Here is a 19,469-nt window from a genome sequence, read left to right as displayed (position 1 = left end):
GCTCCAATAACTATAATGCCATTTATTGAGCGGCTCTGACGCAAAATGGCCGTCCTCCCCGTTTGCTCACAGCGCCCACGAAACCTCTAGTTTAATCTGTCCGATATAAACATATATTATCTCTAGGTATCCCAATGTTTGTAATCACGCGAGACTTGATAACTGGAGCGGAGTCGCGACGAGAGTACACGTTGTTGCTGAGTTGTCCGAGAAGCCACAGTGGACTGTAAACAAAACATTCAAAGGGTGCTGGGGTGGGGGGGTTTAAAGGACGCACTCAGAAGTCATGGCTTCGGGGGAAACCCTGTACATTGAGTCGGACGGCTCCGACATGCCCACCGAAATAGTGGAAATGCACGAAATCGAAGTGGAGACTTTCGAAACAACTGTTGTCGGGGAAGACGGCGAGGACCAGCCTATGATCGCCTTACAACCGCTCGACACGGACGACCCGGACTCGATTCTCCCGCACCAAGAGGTGATTCTAGTGCAGACCCGGGAAGAGGTGGTGGGCGACGACGACTCGGAACTGCACACGGATGACGGCTACGCAGACCAAATCCTCATCCCGGTACCCGCCGTGGAGGAGGACTACATCGAACAGACTCTGGTCACGGTCGCGGGGAGAAGCTCGACGGCGGCCCGGATGAAGAGAGTCGGAGCTGGGAAGAGGTCGGGTAAAAAGAGCTACTTAAGCGGCGCTGAGATGGGCCGAAAATGGGAACAGAAGCAAGTCCAGATAAAGACGTTGGAAGGAGAGTTCTCCGTTACTATGTGGGCTTCGGGTAAGTTTGTAGTCAAATCCTGTAATGGCTTTGTTCTCACTGTGCGTGTGTCGTCGTTACGAGGCCTCCGGTGAGGCCTTGTGCTCCGACAACAGTTGACAGCAATTGTACGAATCAAAAAGACTGTTTCACCTCGAATTGGATTGTTATTGTTTTTATGGGAAGCCATGTTTTCTCTGCCGATGGGCGCCGCCATATTTCCCGGTCGAGAAAGTATGGCGGCCCGAAAAAATGGCGTTTATTTGGCCAGCGAAGATGGCGGCGAGTAGAGCTAAGTACGCTTGTCAATCCACTAGGCCTCTATGGCGCAGTTCAGGAGTGGTGCGTTCAAGGGCCCTCGGCTTTTCCCCAACGTCCGACTACCACGACTCTTGTTACCTTGACAGCTGGTAGATTCGAGAACCTACTTCTAACTGAAATAAATATGAACGTTGAAAAGAACTTTTTTTGTCGCTGCACCTCATTCTTAACATCTTTTGATAATAATAATAATAATAATAATCGGAATTTGATGATGGCGTTAGACTGGTGGGTGGGTGCACAGTCGTAGGTGTACAGGGAGTACAGAAGAGGACTCAGTACACAGCCTTGAGGGGAGCCAGTGCTTAGTGTAATGGAGGAAGAGAGGTGGGGACCAAGTCTAACAGTCTGTGGGCGGTTGGACAAGAAGTCCTTTATCCAGCAGCAGATTGAAGAGGATAGTCCAAGGTGGGAGAGTTTGTCAGTCAGAATGTCCGGTTTTATGGTATTGAAGGCTGAGCTGTAGTCAATGAAGAGCATCCTCACGTAGTTCCCAGGGTGTTCCAGATGGCTCAGTGCTGTATGAAGAGCAATGGCAATAGCATCATCAGTGGACCTGTTTGCCCTGTAAGCAAACTGGTGAGGGTCAATTGAGGGAGAGATTGTATTCCTGATATGGCGGGCTACCAACTTTTCAAAGCACTTCATGATCACAGGCGTGAGGGCAACAGGCCTATAATCATTCATGCTGCCAATGGTTGGCTTTTTGGGGACAGGGATGATGGTGGCAGATTTCAGACAAGATGGAATGATGGATAGTTGCAGGGAACAATTGAAAATATTTGTGAAGACTCCAGCCAGCTGGTCAGCACAGGCTTTGAGCACCTTCCCAGGTACTCCGTCAGGGCCCGCAGCCTTCCTGGTGTTCACAGACCGCATTACCAGTCTCACTTCCTGTTCCCGGAACGTCAGTGTATTGCTGCAGGGTGGTGGTGGGGGTGTTGAGACCGGGCCTGATTTGTCAGTCTCAAAGCGGGCAAAGAAACGGTTCAAATTCTCCGCTAGTGAGGCATCTGCATTAACAGACATAGTATTGTTGTTGTAGTTGGTTATATGTCGTTCTGGAGTGAGCTCATTTTAATAAATGCATTGTAGTACTCTGTTTTTCAGCTTTTATTTAATTTTGACTATGTGATTTAGATGACAAGAAGGACATTGACCACGAGGAGCAAATCGCAGGTGAAAACTCCCCTCCTGACTATTCTGAGTACATGACAGGGAAGAAACTACCTCCAGGGGGCATCCCAGGGATCGACCTCTCGGACCCTAAGCAACTGGCCGAGTTTGCAAGGTATGCATGCATGAGCTCGTCTAAAATATACGGGACGGCCTATGCACTGGGATGATACTCAAATGATGGTTTTAATTTCCAGAATGAAGCCCAAGAAAGTGAAAGAAGACGACGCACCCAGGACGATAGCCTGCCCCCACAAAGTAAGTTATACCTTCGCAAATCCATCAATTTTTTTATCACGTGGCCTTAAAATAACTGTGAAAATGTTTAATAGTGTCATGTAATTCAAACTTTTATGTGCTAGTCTTGCAAATGCGTGTTGTCAACGTTATTTTGCTCGCAGGGCTGCACTAAGATGTTCAGGGATAACTCCGCAATGAGGAAACACTTGCACACCCACGGGCCTCGCGTGCATGTCTGCGCCGAGTGCGGCAAAGCTTTCGTGGAGAGCTCCAAACTGAAAAGACATCAGCTTGTTCATACTGGAGAGAAGCCTTTCCAGGTGGGTTTCTATGGTTCTTTTCTTTACAGCAGTGGTTGTCAAAAACAAGGTGTTTATGATGTATCCACTAAATTATTTGTAATGAATTATGTCCGATGGATATTTAATACATAAAAGCCTTTGAGTTCATGAAGATTGTCATTGTGATCTAGGATCATAGAAATCGGACATCACTGCTCGAATATTATTGGATAAAATAATATCCAGCTTTCAGGAATTCAAATCGTTGATTCGTCCATCGTTAAAAAAAGTTCATGTTAACCTGGAAAAAGACTATTTTGCCTATATAAAAATATGTAACTTAATGACATTCATTCCTGTCATTAAGTTACATATTTTTATTTAGGCAAAATAGTCTTTTTCCAGGTTAACATGAACTTTTTTTAACGATGGACCGACCATAAAAATATGTAACTTAATGACCGCAATTAAGGTCATTGTTACATATTTTTATATAGGCAAAAGTCTCTTTTCAAGTTCACATGAACTTTTTTTACCGATGGATCGACCGAATCAACGATTTGAATTCCTGAAAGCTGACGATTTTGTTCGGATGACTATGGAATGTTGGAGTTCTTTATAAAAAAATAAACATTCGGGAACCAATCTCTTATATAAATAAATATCTGTTCTTTTCCATCTCTAGTGCACATTTGAGGGCTGCGGAAAAAGATTCTCCCTGGACTTTAATTTACGCACACACGTACGAATCCACACGGGGGACCGCCCGTACGTGTGCCCCTTTGACGGCTGCAACAAAAAATTTGCCCAGTCCACCAACCTTAAGTCTCACATCCTCACACATGCCAAAGCAAAGAACAACCAGTGAATGGGACCCAAATTGACACTGGAGGACACAGACCACGCCTCTATGAAAGACAATCTGACGTCCCACCTGGCCGACTTGCTTGGGAGACAACAACAACAACAGTATCTTTGTATCGTTTTTCAACATAGACTCTCCATATGAGCATGGAGAGGCCTTCTGAACTGCTCTGACTCTAGCACTACTCAAAATTGAACTCTTTACTTGATCGCTGCACCCACAAACCTATTTTTACCTGAACATAGTATGATGAAATGTTTTACATTGAAACAAACATCAAACCGTTACAACGCACTTCAGCAAGCAGTAACACTTTTTCAATTTTCTACTTCTCCTAAGTGTGCATATTGTACACGGATTGGCATTAGTGCAGTGTAAATTGAAAGGGTCTCTTGCATTCCCTTTAGTTTTCCTTTTCTTTGACAGTGCTTTTGAAATGATTAAATAATTAATTCTGTTTTGTATAATGGTTCATGGGTCATGTTGTAGATAACAACCATGTGATTATGCAGAGATCGCTGATTAAAATGCTTTCCCTTACATTGTGTTCTTCCACAATTGAATGCCATCGGAAAATGGATCTAATTACCAACAAACTGTTTATTAGTTGCAGCAATGAACACATAACTGCACAGCAGTTCTGTTTTATTTGCATTACCTTAAGCACTGCTAGTTTTTGGCCCAATCAAAATCATGACATCATGACATGTAGTGCTTGATTTGTAGCTCTGCAATTGGTACTTAAAAAACTTGACATTTTCAAATGTTATTCCCACCCAAATTCTAGTCCTGAAAAGACCACGTCATCTGTTTACTCCGAACAGCAAGCAAACCTGTTAAAATATTTCCAAATTCATGGGAATAATGTAAAACTGTTTTCATATCCGTGATAATTGTGACATCGCCTTCACTGTAAGAATGAGTTTGCTCACCTGCTGGTAAATTCTTTAGCACAAAAGTGTATTTTTTAGAGCCTAAAAATATATCTACAACTTGTTGAACATAACCAGTGATGATTTTTGATTGCCAATTAATATCACAAAAGCAAAGTGAATGGAGAAAATACAATCGCCATTTGAAACCTCTCTTCCGACCTGAGTAAATCAATCAGTCAATGGTACATGAAAATTCAAAATCACGCCGCATTAGCTGCTTACCAAAATGACTGTAGATGTTTGGTAGCTGTTCTGAAGGGCGTCTGGCTTTCATTGAGATAGAGCAGCCAAAAGCGCAGGGTAGTTAGGTGTTCCCCAGCCTGTCACTGGATCCCATGATGGCGCAGAGCAGAATCCTTGACCTTGAACCTTCTCGTCGAAGCAGCCCAGGTGACAACCTTCAGTCACCTGCAGACACAATTCACATTCAATACAATTCATACTCCCTTATTACAACCCATTTAATTTAGCCTAACTTATGTTGACATTTGCCATAAATGCTGATCAGAAAAGCATTTTTTATTTTTAAAGATATATTCTGTAATAATTATTAGGTAGCAGGATACAACCCTATAGCACACGTGCTTGTTCTTAAATTGATTTGTTTTAATTAAAAGACCGAATATGAACTTTTTTATTTTTAAAGATATATTCTATAAAAAAAATATTTTCATTTTGTATTAATATTTTAACAAAACAGTTTTATTGTAAATATTTTTTTAATTTATAAAGAAAAAAGAGATTATGAATATTTGTTATTTGAAATGTGGTCTGCTAAAAAGACCTTCAAGTGAGAATAAATACAAGTGACTAAAAATCCAAATTTGTCCAGCAATCAACTCTAGAAAATAAATTAAAAAGAGACTATGAATATTTGTTATTTGAAATGTGGTCTGCTAAAAAGACCTTCAAGTGAGAATAAATACAAGTGACTAAAAATCCAAATTTGTTCAGCAATCAGCTTTGGAAAATAAAGAGCATGGAGGAATGGAACATTGACTAACATCAAACAGGGGGTCTCCCTTGAGTTTGTACAGGCGAGGGTTGAGGAAGCCCAGGACAGGAAGGCCCTTCATCAGTCGTTTGTCATTGATGAGGGAAAACATCCCACCGACCACCGGGGTTGATGCCTTCAATGACAAACAGCCGAGTACAATTGCTTGCCAAGTACATGATGATTTTAAAGACTAATAATAATAATCTCATACCGATGTCCCAGAGACCCAAGGCACGGGTACTCTATTGATGATCACCCAGTAATTATCCGACAGCGCCGCCATGTCCGGATACGCCCTCCCGCTGACATTGAAGTATGACTTTGGTGGGAGGGTTGCCGCCACAGACTTCAGGTATCGAGCTACAGCATTGGCCTATGGGAACGGATACACTTTGAATGCTTCTCACTGAATCAGTTGTAATAAAAATGATGTCATATACTTACTTACCTGGTAGTCGGGCATCTTGAAAACGTTGCTAAAGCCTCCTCCGCTTATGTAATCTGCTACTTCGTAGGATAACTTAAATGGATTCTTGAACGAGGTTCCGCCGACGGTGGTCACATAGGGGCTAGGAAAGTGAAGATTATTTAATTTTTTAAACATTTTTGAGACTTTAGTACTAGAGTTGTGTTGCAGGGTTCAGCGTTATTACCTTGAGGCAGGAAAACTGGGCCTGAAGGAATTCTGTTGAGCCATGTGAAGGCAGCTTGCACCACTGTCACCTGAACACAATTTAAGGACAGATTAAAAAAAAAATTAAACACATAGATCCTCTCTAAACTATAAGCAGTCAATATTAACCATTTAGGATTATTTTTTGTAAGTAAAATAAAAAGTGAACCCCATAAAAGCCTTGCGTACACCTACAAGGACGTTGAAATTTAAGGTCATGTAGGCCACACTATTAACAAAACATACAAGTACCCAATAGTCAAGGTACTTTTCACAAAAAAGACAAAAAATAGCATGTAGCCAAAGCCAGGAAGAATGCAACAAACTGGGAATACGACAGTATTTTCAACTTTTTTTCAGCTAATACAAAACTTCCACAAATAATTGATTGAGCATGAAATTAAGTATTAATAATTTTTGCTCACTTAATGTTGATTTGAGAAATTCCCAATCACTTATTGAAATTTCCGTGTCACTTTCTGTTGGTTTTGGGACACTCCCCAGTCATGTCATTGCATTTTGGGTAATTACCTATTTATAATAGGGCATTTCTGGATCATTTCCTGTTGATTTTGAAAGAATTGGGGGATGTTTTAGGGAAAATATATCAGTTTTTTTGGGGGGAAGGGAGTTGGATGTGCCATTGGAAATTAATAGAGGCAATGGAAATGTTTTGATCTTTCATACGACTAACCAGAAGCAAAAAGCAAGGAGAGGCCTCTGACACCAGCCTTCATGAACTCAGTGTTAACGCGCTGCATGTAGGCCGTGGACAGGCTGTCCTCGTCATCGCCGTAGCTGATGGTGTGCACCCAAGGCAGATTAGACATGTTGCTTAGCAAGACCAGCCATTGAAGGAATGGCTCCTGGGATTCGTGACGGCCTGAAACACAGAATGGACAATTGCATGTGGCGCGGCTGCGTTGTTTGGACAACTCTACTCTATAGAAAGGATATACAGTAAGATGTTTTCTAAACAGTGCGACAAATCCAACTAAATGTGACTCCATATAGACAGACTTTGCTCACAAACCTGGATTGGTGAAGACCCACGTGGAAATGTTGGCCCCCGTGCTCATAATGTACTCCACATCCAGACTGGCCTCTAAACCAGGCTTTCCAGTGCCCTGTGTCCCCACAACACGGTCCACCTTGGACAGATGCTGGAAGCTTCCGCCATAAAGGCTCATGAACTCCGCCAGATCCGAAGGGCTATAGTACTGCTCCAAAAACTGCAACACAAACAAGCGAATGGGCATTACAATATAAACTCACTGGAAACTTCCTTAGCTAATTTAATGATCTGCAATACATGAACCATTTCAATGATTCTTTTATTAAAAGGTAACCCGTTTTTTTTTTAATAATCTTTGATGCCAATTTTTTTCCGGTTTGCAAACAATTTGCATTTTGCATTTTCTCCTCCAATTTGCATGAAGCAAATTCATTTAGCCTTTTTTACTTTCCTCTGTAAACAGCCTGATTATCATTAACATGTGGCTGACTTGATCTAATTTGAGCAGTACATGTTTTTAAATTTAAACACTGCTGTAATTAGCCTCTACTTAGTGGATGTGGATTGTTAAAATAAAGACATTGCGCGGCCACGTGGGTATGTATCTACATAATATGACGCAGTGGGACATTACAAAGTTTACAGACCATCTTGACCTAAAAAAAAAAAAATTAAAAAGCGATTGCAATTAAGTTACATAACCCACGGATGACAAAGTTCAATCAGGTCCAACATTCATTTTTGGCTTAACTTGTGCATAAAAGAGTGGAGGGAAAAAATGAAATCCGACAAGAAGTCACCTTTAAAATGATAATATATAGTAAAAATCACTATTGCAGAGGATAGTGACAGTTACTAACGTTTGGAGAGAGAAGCTTGCACCTGAGCTACAGCCTGACTGTTGTTCTGAGCCGAGCCCACATCCGCTGCCGTCATATTGTAACGGGCCCTTAACACAGAAGGAGTCACTCCTAGGTGGAACCCGTTGCTCCGCTGCCTTTTCCTCAAGTCTGATGAAGCCATGCTTGGCTTTTGTCCTCCAGGAGGAAAGCGATGAAGTCCTCCAACTGTTGTCAATGTAGATGAAAAATCCAACTTCAACCACCCACCCACGACAGCCACTCGAGAGGTGATGAAATGAGACTTACCAAAATCAAGGTGTTGGGCAACATCATCAGGAACGGAGTATGGGGCTGAGGATCTCACGACGGTGTGACCATCTCGGACATAACGCTGGAATCTGCTGCCTGGAAGCAGATTCTCTGCAACCCTGGAAGCACATGCCGTCATCGAAAAAAAGCTATGAAAGAGATGCTGAATAAAACATTCTTACTCTGCAGTCAAACTGCACTGTAAGAAGTCCTCCGTGTAAACAGTCGAGCAGTTTGTGACACCGTGACTTTGCAGCCAGACACGCACCGCCTTTTGAGACACGTCGGATGGACGTACAAGGGAGGCCACCTCCTCAAGTTGAAGGTATTTACCTATGGATAAGCACAGGGTGGTTCAGTTAAATTCAAAACAAGGACATGATTTAAACTGGGCGGCCCAGCGATTGAATGGTTAGCACGTCGGCCTCACAGTGGGAGACCTGGGTTCAAATCCAGGTCAGTCCACCTGTGTGGAGTTTGCATGTTCTCCCCGGGTCTGAGTGGGTTTTCTCCAGGTACTCCGGTTTCTTCCCACATTCCAAAGACATGCATGGTATGTTAATTGGACACTCTAAATTCCCCCTATGTATGAGTGTTAGCATTAATGTTTTTTTTGTCAACTTGTGCCCTGCGATTGGCTGGCCACCAATCAAGGTGACCCCCGCCTCTGGCCTGCAGTCACCTGGGATAGGCTCCAGGAGCCCCGCGACCCTAGTGAGGATAAAGCGGTTCAGAAAATGAAATGAGATGAGATGATTTAATTTCATACCACCTCTCAGCCAGATTCAGGTGGGATGGACCCCAAATCAATGAGGATAATTCCGACTATAAAATAATTACTGGATTGGTGGTAGAAATGAAAGAGGAACTGAAAAAGCAGAGACACTTCCCACATTGCACAAGATGTGTTTGAACACGATCAACGAGAGGAAACCACACTGAAAAAAAGTGTTGTTTCTTGAGTAAATACTGTTGGGATCTTATCGGGAAAAGTACGCCAAATATTTCAGGTGTGTTGTTTTACCGTACTGAGGCGAGTCAGGGTCAGAAACCACTTTCAACATCTCCTCCAGCGTGACCACATTCTGCTGAACGAGTGCAAAAGTAAGCTCAAGTTCCTCGGTTGACCCGAGCCGCCCAATGCGAGTCCAGCCCTTAGGAACCCTGAGGGGAACAAAAGATGTAGGTATAATGAGCCCTCAAAATATATAATGGACACACAAAAAGATTAGTGATTTAAAAAGTGGTTTACTCACAGAACATTTTGGTCATATTCTAGGTATCCACTCCACACCAATGGACTAAATAACAAGGGAATGACCACAGCCAAGCTGGTTGGAGAAATCGGAATTAATATAACATTTGCAGTTAAATCTGAAATCAAACCTCATGGAAGATATTCATTTCTAGTTGAAATTTTGGAAATGAATGAAATTCTGAATTAAGGATGCACCACATTACTCTAATTTCTCTAAGATCTGTCTTCTCACCTCAATTTTTTTTCTTTTTATTTTTCATTGGACATAGTTCTACTTTTTAACGAGTATTTAATAATGTTTGTATACATTTTAATGACGTATAGTATTATTAAGAAATGTATTTTTGCAACAGCCTAGGTTTGGGATGGAGAAGGCATGTTTCTCAATTAGTTGTTATACGGATACAATTTGGTCGTATACCAAGATTGACAGCCCCCCCCCCCTTTGCCATAGCATTATGTATTTAATAATTGTGTGACTACAGCAAAACACATACATTTGCCGTATTGAATTAGCTAGCGACTAGAAATCGGACGAGGAAGTAGGTTATATGAAATTGTGCCAATGTCGTCAAAACAAAGTGTACTGTACTGCGAGTGATCAATTTATAAGTAACAACTCGACAAATTCGGAATTAAACGCACTGAATGGGCTTGAATATAAAAAATAAACTGTAAACTCACTGGGTTTCCATCGTGTCCTCCGTAGGTTGTTTTGAGGACAAACTGGTGAAGCAAGTGTAGTGATCATGTGAGCGTTCTCACGTGATCAGCAACAGATGTTTGTCATACACGTCATTATTGCAAATAAGTGGGCATGTTGTAAAAAAAAAATATATGTACAAGATTTTTTTTCAGCATTCAGCCTCAATGATAGCCACGTTAATGCCGTTTTGTAAGAACAAAAAGTGAACGAGTCAAGGATATACCACATAAAATCCCATAAGATGTCCACCGAAGAAAGATGGCCGCCAATTTCTTTCACCGCGACTCCAACTTTCCGCATCTAGCCTTAAATATGCTATACCCAAGAACCACAGTCTGACCACATTCTTGGGGAAAACAGTAACAGTAATGCAAACTTCAAGTAAAACATGAGAAGTGAATTTATTCCCATAGTAAAAAATGTCTTATAAGTAAAATCAACACAATTTTATATACAATGAGAAAAAATATAACTATCAATTGCAGGATATGTACAGTCCACACAAACAGACCTACCAATTTAAGTAGAAGATACAGGAAACACCTTTATTTTTGTTTTAAAAAAAATAAATTTAAAAAAGTTGAAATCAATGAAGAAAATGTTTCCACATTTTTGGATTTATGTGGTTAAATTTCCTTGATTTTAAAACGTTTTATTCAACATCCGAAAAGTAAAAATCTCTTTCTTCACCACTGTCAGAACCAAAGGAAGGTTTCTCTGGAATCATCTCCCAGATGATGAAGGAATCATTTGCTGGGGGGGGGGCAAAAGAGGTTGAAGGTGGAGGAATACTTTTTTAGTATTGTGCAAAGCTTCACTGATAAAGTTGGATGGATTAGATATGTTCTCAGGTCATCCACTGTGAACCGTGTAAATGAAACATACCTGGGTTTTTTAATGGTTTCAGTCCTCGTTTGGCTGATGATGTAGGAATGTCATTCTGTAAAGGATTGTTTTTGAGGGGGAAATTAGTAAGGAAGTACCAGGATGTAAATACTATTACCTTTGCTTTAACTTTTTTGCGGCTCTTCCCCTGATTTTTATTGTCCATTTTCTGGAATTCATGTACATATTTGTCTTCTTCATTCCTTGAAATCGAAACGGAAGGGGGGGGATCAAATTAGTCAGAACTGAGAAGACAATGTATAGGGCATAACTGTTTCCCTTTTAGTTGCATAGCCTAGCTCCATCCTGCTCACTAAACTAAGGAATGCACTTATATATTTTACTACTCATTTATTCAAAGGTGTTATTACGCTTGTAATATAATTTAATCTAGTAATATAAATTATCACAATAAAAACATATATACAAAGGATTGCGCAAATTTATTATACATACTTCTATAATTTGTTTAACTTTGATCTTAGCCTACATACACTGTGTTGTTATTTTGAATTTCATTTACTTGAATATTTCAGGCTTTGGAAAGCCTGAATTTCATGGCAGGCTAATTCATTCATTTTTCAAACCATTTATGCTCACGGGGGGTGCTGGAAGCTATCCCAGCTAACAACAGGCAGATGGTGGAGTGCACCCTAAATTGGTTATATAATAAGAATAAAATCATTTTATATAAGTATAATTAAGACACGTCTAATATTTAATATATCACTTTGAACAAATCCAATATTTACAAATGAGTACTAAGAAGTTCTTTATTTTTTAATGTGGTATTCAATATTGCAGTATCGAATTAAAATCCTACTGAATCGTGATGCCAATTAATCAAACTAAATCAAATTGTCCAGGAGTTCAATACAAAGAATGAAGAAAAAGCACTCACCTGTTTGGAGAAAACATTATATTAGCGGCAAGTCCAGCCCGAGGAGTCCTCACTTTAGGGAAATATTGTGAAAGGGGTGTCACGGGCTCCGGGTTGCCCATTTCGAAGTCCTCTTCTGACAAATTGGACGGGAGCTATTTGTTGTGATGGAATGAATTGATAGAAAAATATTAACTCATTGCTCATGTCACTGGCTTATTTCAGTACAGCGGTACCTCGACCTACGATCAGCTCTACCTACGAGATGCTCGAGATACGATGAAAATTTCGATCGAATAATTCACCCTAGATACGATCAAAATTTCGAGATGCGACCAAGCCAGGTGGCCATGGCACTGTCTTGCCGCATCTCTTTCGTGTGTAAAATATGTCTACGAGCACGGGGCGGAGCTTTGCATTTCCCCCCTGTTTTTTCCCATGTTGGTCAATGCATACTACATTTACCATTCCAAAGGATTAACTATAATTTCCCAACGGTGCAGTGACATTCATGACGAGATGGAGAGCCTTCTTTTATTGTGGATAAAAGATAGTTCCAATTACAACAAAGTGGCAAGAGTTTTTGGATTTTGTAGAAAAGAGGCACCCTGACAAGCTGGCAAGTGGTTGGGGGTTATCGTATTGTGATGACATTTGTGCGCGTCATTTTCGAAATATTTTGAAGGGAAGGCAAAAACAAACAACTCTTGATGCGTTTTGAAGACTCCGGCTGAACGTGCGGGTGGAGTCAACCCGTAGAACAAAGGTAAAAAAGATTAAAACAAAATTAGAATTCAATTTGCTGTAAAGTTACATTTAACGTATATTTGAGTGTGTCTGTATATATTAATCCAAGTTAATTTAAATTTGTTTGTTCCGTTACGAGTGCGTTATCGTGGAAAGATACCCCCCACCACCTCTTTCGGTCCCTTCTCTGTAACCTCAGCGAAATCCGCCCAATTTTAGTTATATTAAACACATTTTAGTACTATTAAACCACTCGTTATTTATTAATTTGTCAATATATGGCGAATTAGAACAAATCCAAATGTTTTTCCAATCCAATATCCTGTTTTTGGTGTTTTTTCAGAGGGTTGGAACGAATTAATTTGTTTCCCATTCATTTCAATGGGAAACGTTCGCTCGAGTTACGAGAAGCTCGACATACGAACTCAGTCCCGGAACAGATTAAGATCGTATGTCGAGGTACCACTGTATACAGTTACGAATATATCTCATTTTTACTTCTTTGTTTGTTTATTGTGCTGTGAGATTTTTCTAATAAAATTCTACATTAAAACATGAGCCAAGGCCCAATCGCACGATGAATTGTTTGGAAACCACAGAGCAGCATTAGAAAACCGAAGAAGCTATGCCAACCTCAAAGCGATTATTCTGCGGCGCGCTGAAGGCATTGGCAGTGTTCTCTCTGGGCATCGTCTCCAGGAACTGACGGACCTGCTGTTTTCTCTTGAAGGTTTTAAGGCCAGCAGATATGAGGGCATGATCTGAAAGAGCAAATGTTAAGACAAACAGGGAATGTAGGATAAAAATAGGATAAAATCTCATCGGGAAAATGCTGGGTGGTTTACCTTTGTCATTACCACTGGCTTTTGGTGCGGCCACCTTTTTCTTTTGTGTTTCTCGCCTTGTCTCCACATGAGTATGGAAGTTTTGCAAGGACATGTCCTTGTTGTGGCACTCCATTGCAGAACGCGTGCCAACCATCTTAGCCACCTTTTCCCAGTAAGAAGGCATGTTTGAAGGATACTTGTTCAGAGCCCTACCCAAAAAGCAGCATAAATGTGAGTTTCTGCTCAAGAGAACATGTTTAACTATGGAGGAATTACAAAGAAAACTGATGTTGGTAATTGTGAGACTTACTGTTGTAGTTTTTCTAGCTCATCCTCCATCCAGGCATCATCTTCCGTGTCTTGAGAAAGATTGTGTCCTCTTTTTAATTTCTTTTTAAAGTGTGTTTGATTTGTAGGCAACAATGGTTTGATATTCTTTCTGTGAGACTTCCTGCTTTTCGTCAATGTGGAAAGCCCCTCCTTGGCCTTCTCCTGTTCTGGTGATGATGGTTCATGAGAAATGGATGTTGGATGGTTTTGCCTCAACTCTTGCTCCTCTCCACTTTCAAATGACGATATTTCTTCATGAAAACCATAAAACATACGGGAAATACCTTTTCTCATTGATCTCCTTGGTGGAGGAGTATTTAATATCGTTTTGGACTCCAGTACGGGGATCTTTTTGGTAATATGTTGAGATTGTGTATTATTGGAGACCTGTTCATCTACGTCCTTTTCCTCCTCCTCCTGCTCGTCTTCAGACTCCACTAATTGGTCATCAACAGCGTAAAAGTGAGGGGAAATCTGTTTCCTTCTTGACCTCCTCACTGGAGAAGCACTACACTCTTTTGTTTGGGACCTCTTTACAGGTTGCTTTTTGGGTTTTCTTGATGGCGGTTGCTTCTCATTGTTCCATTTTTCTTTAGAGCTGGAGATGCAATTGTTTTGCATTTTCACTTTTGGTGCTTTGATTAAAACCGAGGTATTCTCTTCAAGTCTTGACTTAGATGTCTTGACTTTTTTCATTGGTGCTGTCTTAACGCCATCTTTGCTAGGCTCATGTCCTTTTTGACCTGGAACCATGGAACAGTTATAGACAGTAAATCATGTACATTTCTGAGAGTGCAATGAGAAACTGATTTTTTTTGTAAATCACTAATTTCCTCCTTGTTTGTTAGGATCAGAGTACGTAAACTAAAACCCCAATGGTGCATTTTATTGGTGCAGCTTGAATAAGGAAAACTGGCATTTACCTTCATCACTGAGCAGATAGGCTTGACTTGTTCCATTAGACTTCTCAATAGACATATCCTACGTAAGCACAATATCATTATGAACTATGCTTTACAGTTTTTGTATTACTATATTTGTTTTGTGAAATTTGTAAAATTAAGAGGTGCCTTGACTCAATTCAATCTGCTCCAGTAAGAAAAGTGGCATATGGCACTTACGTAGATAACGACAGAATTGTTGTAACCCTCAAAGATGGTGACATTCATGTCCCTGTCCAAAATGACCCGGCCTCCTTTCCAGTGTTCCAGGGGCGGTTTGACCGTGCGACCACTCCGAGTCACTTTTCCAGAGGCGATAAAAGTCTTCTCTGCAGATGAAGAGCGGAGGCATGAATAAAGAGAGCAAAAATATATCTGGGGAATATATCTGATAAATCTTATAATTCACCTTCAAGGTTTCCTGTCTTGTATTTACTTGTCCTGACAGTATTTTTCTCAGGTGTTTGCTTCCTAGTTTTCTCTGTTGTTGTCCTTGTAATTTTGCTTCTGTTTTTAGTGTTGTCTTTACCCCTGCTGCTAAAAGAAATACATTCAGATATTGCTTAAGTATATTTTTTGCTAATAGAGGAGATTATCACTGTATAACCCGTCCAGACACATTTGGATGCCCCAGCTTTAGCCGAAAATCAAAGCCACAAAGGCGAACCATTGTGACAATGGTTCAGCCTCTGTGGCTTTGATCAACATTATCCACTACTCTAGTCGCTCTACACCAGCATTTCCCAACCTTTTTTTGAGCTGCGGCACACTTTTTGCATTGAAAAAATCTCAAGGCACGCCCATATCTGAAAATCTTCTAATTTAAAACGGTGTCGCCTATATTAACATTATAGAGTCGTTCTCAACAAAGTTTTATTAACAGGAATTAAATAACCGCCCAAAATTATTCCCAAATCTATTTTTTTTCACACCAATCTAACGTCATCAAAGTTGATGTCCGCAGACCCAGAACAGCCTTAAAATCCAAAATAATTAATGCATTTTTTTTTTCTTACTCTTATTTTAATATTTTAGTTGTTTAAACTCATACTATTAGGATTTGAATCTTGTTACAGTACAATCTATGATTTCATATTTCAATGTTAACCTCATAATAGTTCAATTCTAATCTCTTAATATTTAGATTGGATTATTGCAACGTATGACTTCTTGTAATTTCCAGCGGCACACCTGAGCATCACTCACGGCCGCACACTGGTTGAGAAACACTGTTCTAAACACACGACAGGCACCCTGAGAGCATCATTGTGAAATTTCCGGATGATAAAACAGTGGCGGGGATGATCACAGGGGAGAATGAGACAGCCTAACGAGATTACTCCTCTATAAACTATAAAGCTACACTACAACAAGGACCAACTATATAAGTTTACATTAAAAAAATACCCCAAACAAGTCTACATCTTAAATATCACATAATTCTTACTCTTTTAGTTCTGACAAACACTTCTCAAAAAGTGCCTTCCAATTTGCAGGGAATCCATTCACAAACATCCTCTGGAACCAGATAGGAAGGTCTAAGACAGCAAAATAAAATACACGAGTCATTAAAAAGAAAATAAAAATCTGATGCATAAAAATCATAGATTGACATGTCATTCATCTCACCAGAATCTGCATCCAACTTCATCTTGCCCACTAAGCTGTAAATCTTGCCGGATAACGTCTTCAGCACAGTGCTAGAGAGTCTCTCAACAATAATGTTACTGTTCCATGGTGTATTGTTCTCTCTGTGGCAAAGGAAACACAACCAAAAGCAATGAGATCCTTCTTACAACATGGAGTCTGCCAGACAGAACTTCAACAATTTGTCAGTACTTGCGTAACATTTACCGTAAATCTTAGTTAAAAACAACATCAAAATTGACTTACACGTGGATTCCCTCGACAAACAGGTCTTTGTGTTTTCTCCTCAGGAACCACTCTTTAAGCCTAATGTCTACTGTGTTCTGCTGAGGGAAGACCAGAGAAAATAGGTAAATAAATGATGTCCTCAGTGAATTGATTTTAATTATGGTTTCGAGGTTTACATCCCTAGAATAGAGATAATACATTTCATTCGGATTAGTCCTCAAATAACAGAGCAATAGAAATTTCATCTCCAAGGGCAGTCTGAAAATGGTCTGTCTGAAAACTCATGTCTCCCTGAGTGAAAATGAATGTATAACATCTACTCACTAAGGGTACTGGTGTAAACTTTGGCCACTTCTTGTTAATGAGCACTGTATTATTTTTCTTGGGAATGAAGATGCGTGGACTTTTGAGTAGCACGGAATCTTCAAACAAAACAGGTACCGGCACGACAGAAGATGAAAGGGTCTCCTCCGGATAAGATATATCTGACTCGTCATCTGCAAAATTAGACGTATCTTGGGTGACCAGATTCTGGATTTGTGGTCCACGTCTCGAAGCATTGTATTTGTCAATCTTATCCACATTGGCACGACATCCATAGCTGGCATGGACCACTAAAAGACAATAATGAACACGTATTTGTTAACAGAGCCCTAGAAGAGCAAAACAGACGTTTGTTTTTATGCTTACCTTTATCCGGCGGTTCACCTGGTTTAATAAAGTCATCACTTTCTTCTTGCTCCAGCACTCCTCTGCTTACGCCTTTTTTCAAGTACGCGAACATCTTGGGAGAGTTGAGTTTTTCCAAGGAGACAACACACCCTGCAAGACAAACCACGAAAATAAAAATAGCTTATATACTATGTACTTAAAACAAAAAGGCAATTTATTTGATGAAAATGTAATTACTGCAAAATGTTTGAGGTTCTAAAGAATGAGATGTGACACAAATACTCAAAACTTCCTGAACAGCAAAAATATACGTATATGTATATTTATATATATTATTTAACATTTTTAAGATTTGATTTTTTTTCAGTCATTACGCTTTTGCTCTTAATGACAGTTTTGACATTATCAAGTGGGCTTCATTCACTGAGGTGTAAATAGACGGTGTTTAAAACACCAATTTAAAAATATTGATCAAACTAGTTGTTCTAAATCCACTTGTAATTCTGTGGGAATGGTAAGAAACATTTTTTGCAAAAATGTCCAATGCTCAATACTGTACTACTTGTCAAGTGAGTAAAGTTGTTGGCTTATATTGCTTGCAAATCGAGGGAAAACAGTCGATTAAAGCCTCATATCCCGAATTATCTAAGACATTACAGTGCAATACAATTAACTTACTTTGCATTCTTGCTTTTCTAGGAGTGAAAAGATCCACTTCTTCATTTTCTCTGTTGTCACCGCTACTTTCTGATGTGAACACTACATTGCTGCAAACCCTGTTTATCTCCTGATCTGCTTTTCTCTTCCTAAATTTCATCCTCACGGGGGAGGAACTGGACACGGACGTAGTCTCCATAAAACTGGCATCGTGCTCACAGTACTCTCTGGTCGAAAGTGAGTCTGTTCGGGTGTAACGTGGTAACACCACCGTGGATTCCATCACCTGTCTACTTGGTGGTCTGAATCCATTTTCCCTTTGGCTTAAAAATGGGACTTCTACTGTTTGTCCACTACAGTCCGGGTATGAATAGTCAAGGCTTTTCTTGGGGGTCTTTGTGGGTGAAATAGTCAGCGCTTCCAATTCTCCAAATCTGTAAATATTTTCATTAGATTCCCAGTTGTTCAATGTTTCCCCCAAAGTTTGCTGTAGATCTGCTTTGTGTTGTTCTCGAAGTCCACATGCTATTTGTTCTTTGCTCTGTACCTTCGATTTAAGCATGGCAAACACTTTAGCTGGAGATAGGAACAGGTTGTCAGGACACTGCGAATCTTTCCGATACGACGCCATGTTTTTACGCTAAAAATACAAAACAAAAACAAACCTCATAACTAGCTAAAGACGAGCATAGCAACTAGGAAAGAAAACAAAATAATCATAACTGCCGCGTATGGGCGGAACCTTTGAGTTAGTTCGAAAATCAGTTGCGTCACTTCCTGTAGTTGTTTTTTCAATTCTAACTTTATTTAAAATGGATGAAAATAAAATTTTAAAAAAATGGAATTTTTAAAATGCCATTCTCATCTCATTTTCGGAACCGCTTTATTCTCACTAGGGTCGCGGGGGTGCTGGAGCCTATCCCACCTGACTTTGGGACAGAGGCGGGGGACACCCTGAAACAGTGGCCAGCCAATCGCAGGGCACAAGGAGACGGATAATCATTCACACTCACACCCATAACTAGGGCAATTTAGAGTGTCCAATCAGCCTACCATACAATCTTTGGAATGTGGGAGGAAACCGGAGTGGCCGGAGAAAACCCACGCAGGCCCGGGCAATGTTCCCTCTAAGCTGCGCGCGTGCGCAATTGTGCACTACTCTCGTCTTCTCTGCGCACAGCAAATCATATGGAGCGCACAAAATAAAATCCCTTTTTTTTTTTTTTTTTTTTTTTTTAGCTGTGAGGCCGACGCGCGAACCACTCATCCGCCG

At 40.4% G+C, this 19,469-nt stretch overlaps 3 protein-coding genes across 6 annotated transcripts; 1 reads left to right on the top strand and 2 right to left on the bottom strand.

Moving 5' to 3' along the window:
* Positions 1–43: 43 nt before the first annotated feature.
* On the top strand, positions 44–4,187 carry yy1a (YY1 transcription factor a). The gene is made up of 5 exons (XM_077620360.1): positions 44–785; positions 2,226–2,376; positions 2,459–2,519; positions 2,663–2,821; positions 3,468–4,187. The coding sequence occupies exons 1-5, from the start codon at positions 287–289 to the stop codon at positions 3,648–3,650; spliced, it is 1,053 nt and encodes a 350-aa protein (XP_077476486.1). The 5' UTR covers positions 44–286; the 3' UTR covers positions 3,651–4,187.
* A 659-nt stretch (positions 4,188–4,846) lies between these two features.
* tpp1 (tripeptidyl peptidase I) lies at positions 4,847–10,510 on the bottom strand. Its single transcript, XM_077620358.1, has 13 exons — positions 10,361–10,510; positions 9,675–9,749; positions 9,443–9,582; positions 8,601–8,751; positions 8,416–8,537; positions 8,150–8,334; positions 7,286–7,484; positions 6,947–7,135; positions 6,233–6,302; positions 6,028–6,148; positions 5,791–5,952; positions 5,587–5,712; positions 4,847–4,990 (listed from the first exon to the last, which is right to left on the bottom strand). Exons 1-13 carry the CDS (start codon positions 10,369–10,371, stop codon positions 4,853–4,855), a joined length of 1,689 nt encoding a protein of 562 aa, XP_077476484.1. The 5' UTR covers positions 10,372–10,510; the 3' UTR covers positions 4,847–4,852.
* Positions 10,511–10,761: 251 nt separating this feature from the next.
* Positions 10,762–18,930, bottom strand: mis18bp1 (MIS18 binding protein 1). 4 transcript variants are annotated; one of them, XM_077620353.1, is made up of 16 exons: positions 18,218–18,930; positions 17,558–17,689; positions 17,192–17,481; positions 16,886–16,965; positions 16,622–16,743; positions 16,440–16,530; positions 15,402–15,529; positions 15,173–15,321; positions 14,975–15,032; positions 14,032–14,794; positions 13,740–13,930; positions 13,528–13,655; positions 12,169–12,302; positions 11,386–11,470; positions 11,268–11,322; positions 10,762–11,135 (listed from the first exon to the last, which is right to left on the bottom strand). In XM_077620353.1, exons 1-16 carry the CDS (start codon positions 18,825–18,827, stop codon positions 11,035–11,037), a joined length of 3,117 nt encoding a protein of 1,038 aa, XP_077476479.1. In that variant the 5' UTR covers positions 18,828–18,930; the 3' UTR covers positions 10,762–11,034. The 4 variants fall into 4 exon arrangements, with proteins under 4 accessions (XP_077476479.1, XP_077476482.1, XP_077476481.1 ...); XM_077620356.1 differs by having other exon boundaries at positions 15,402–15,526; XM_077620355.1 differs by having other exon boundaries at positions 16,886–16,962.
* Positions 18,931–19,469: the final 539 nt, after the last annotated feature.

This window comes from Stigmatopora argus, chromosome 15 (genome assembly GCF_051989625.1).
Source record: "Stigmatopora argus isolate UIUO_Sarg chromosome 15, RoL_Sarg_1.0, whole genome shotgun sequence".
NCBI classification, from domain to species: Eukaryota; Metazoa; Chordata; class Actinopteri; order Syngnathiformes; family Syngnathidae; genus Stigmatopora; species Stigmatopora argus.
The sequence above is the reverse complement of the archived record's forward strand: the minus strand, read 5'-3'. Positions and strand labels throughout refer to the sequence as shown.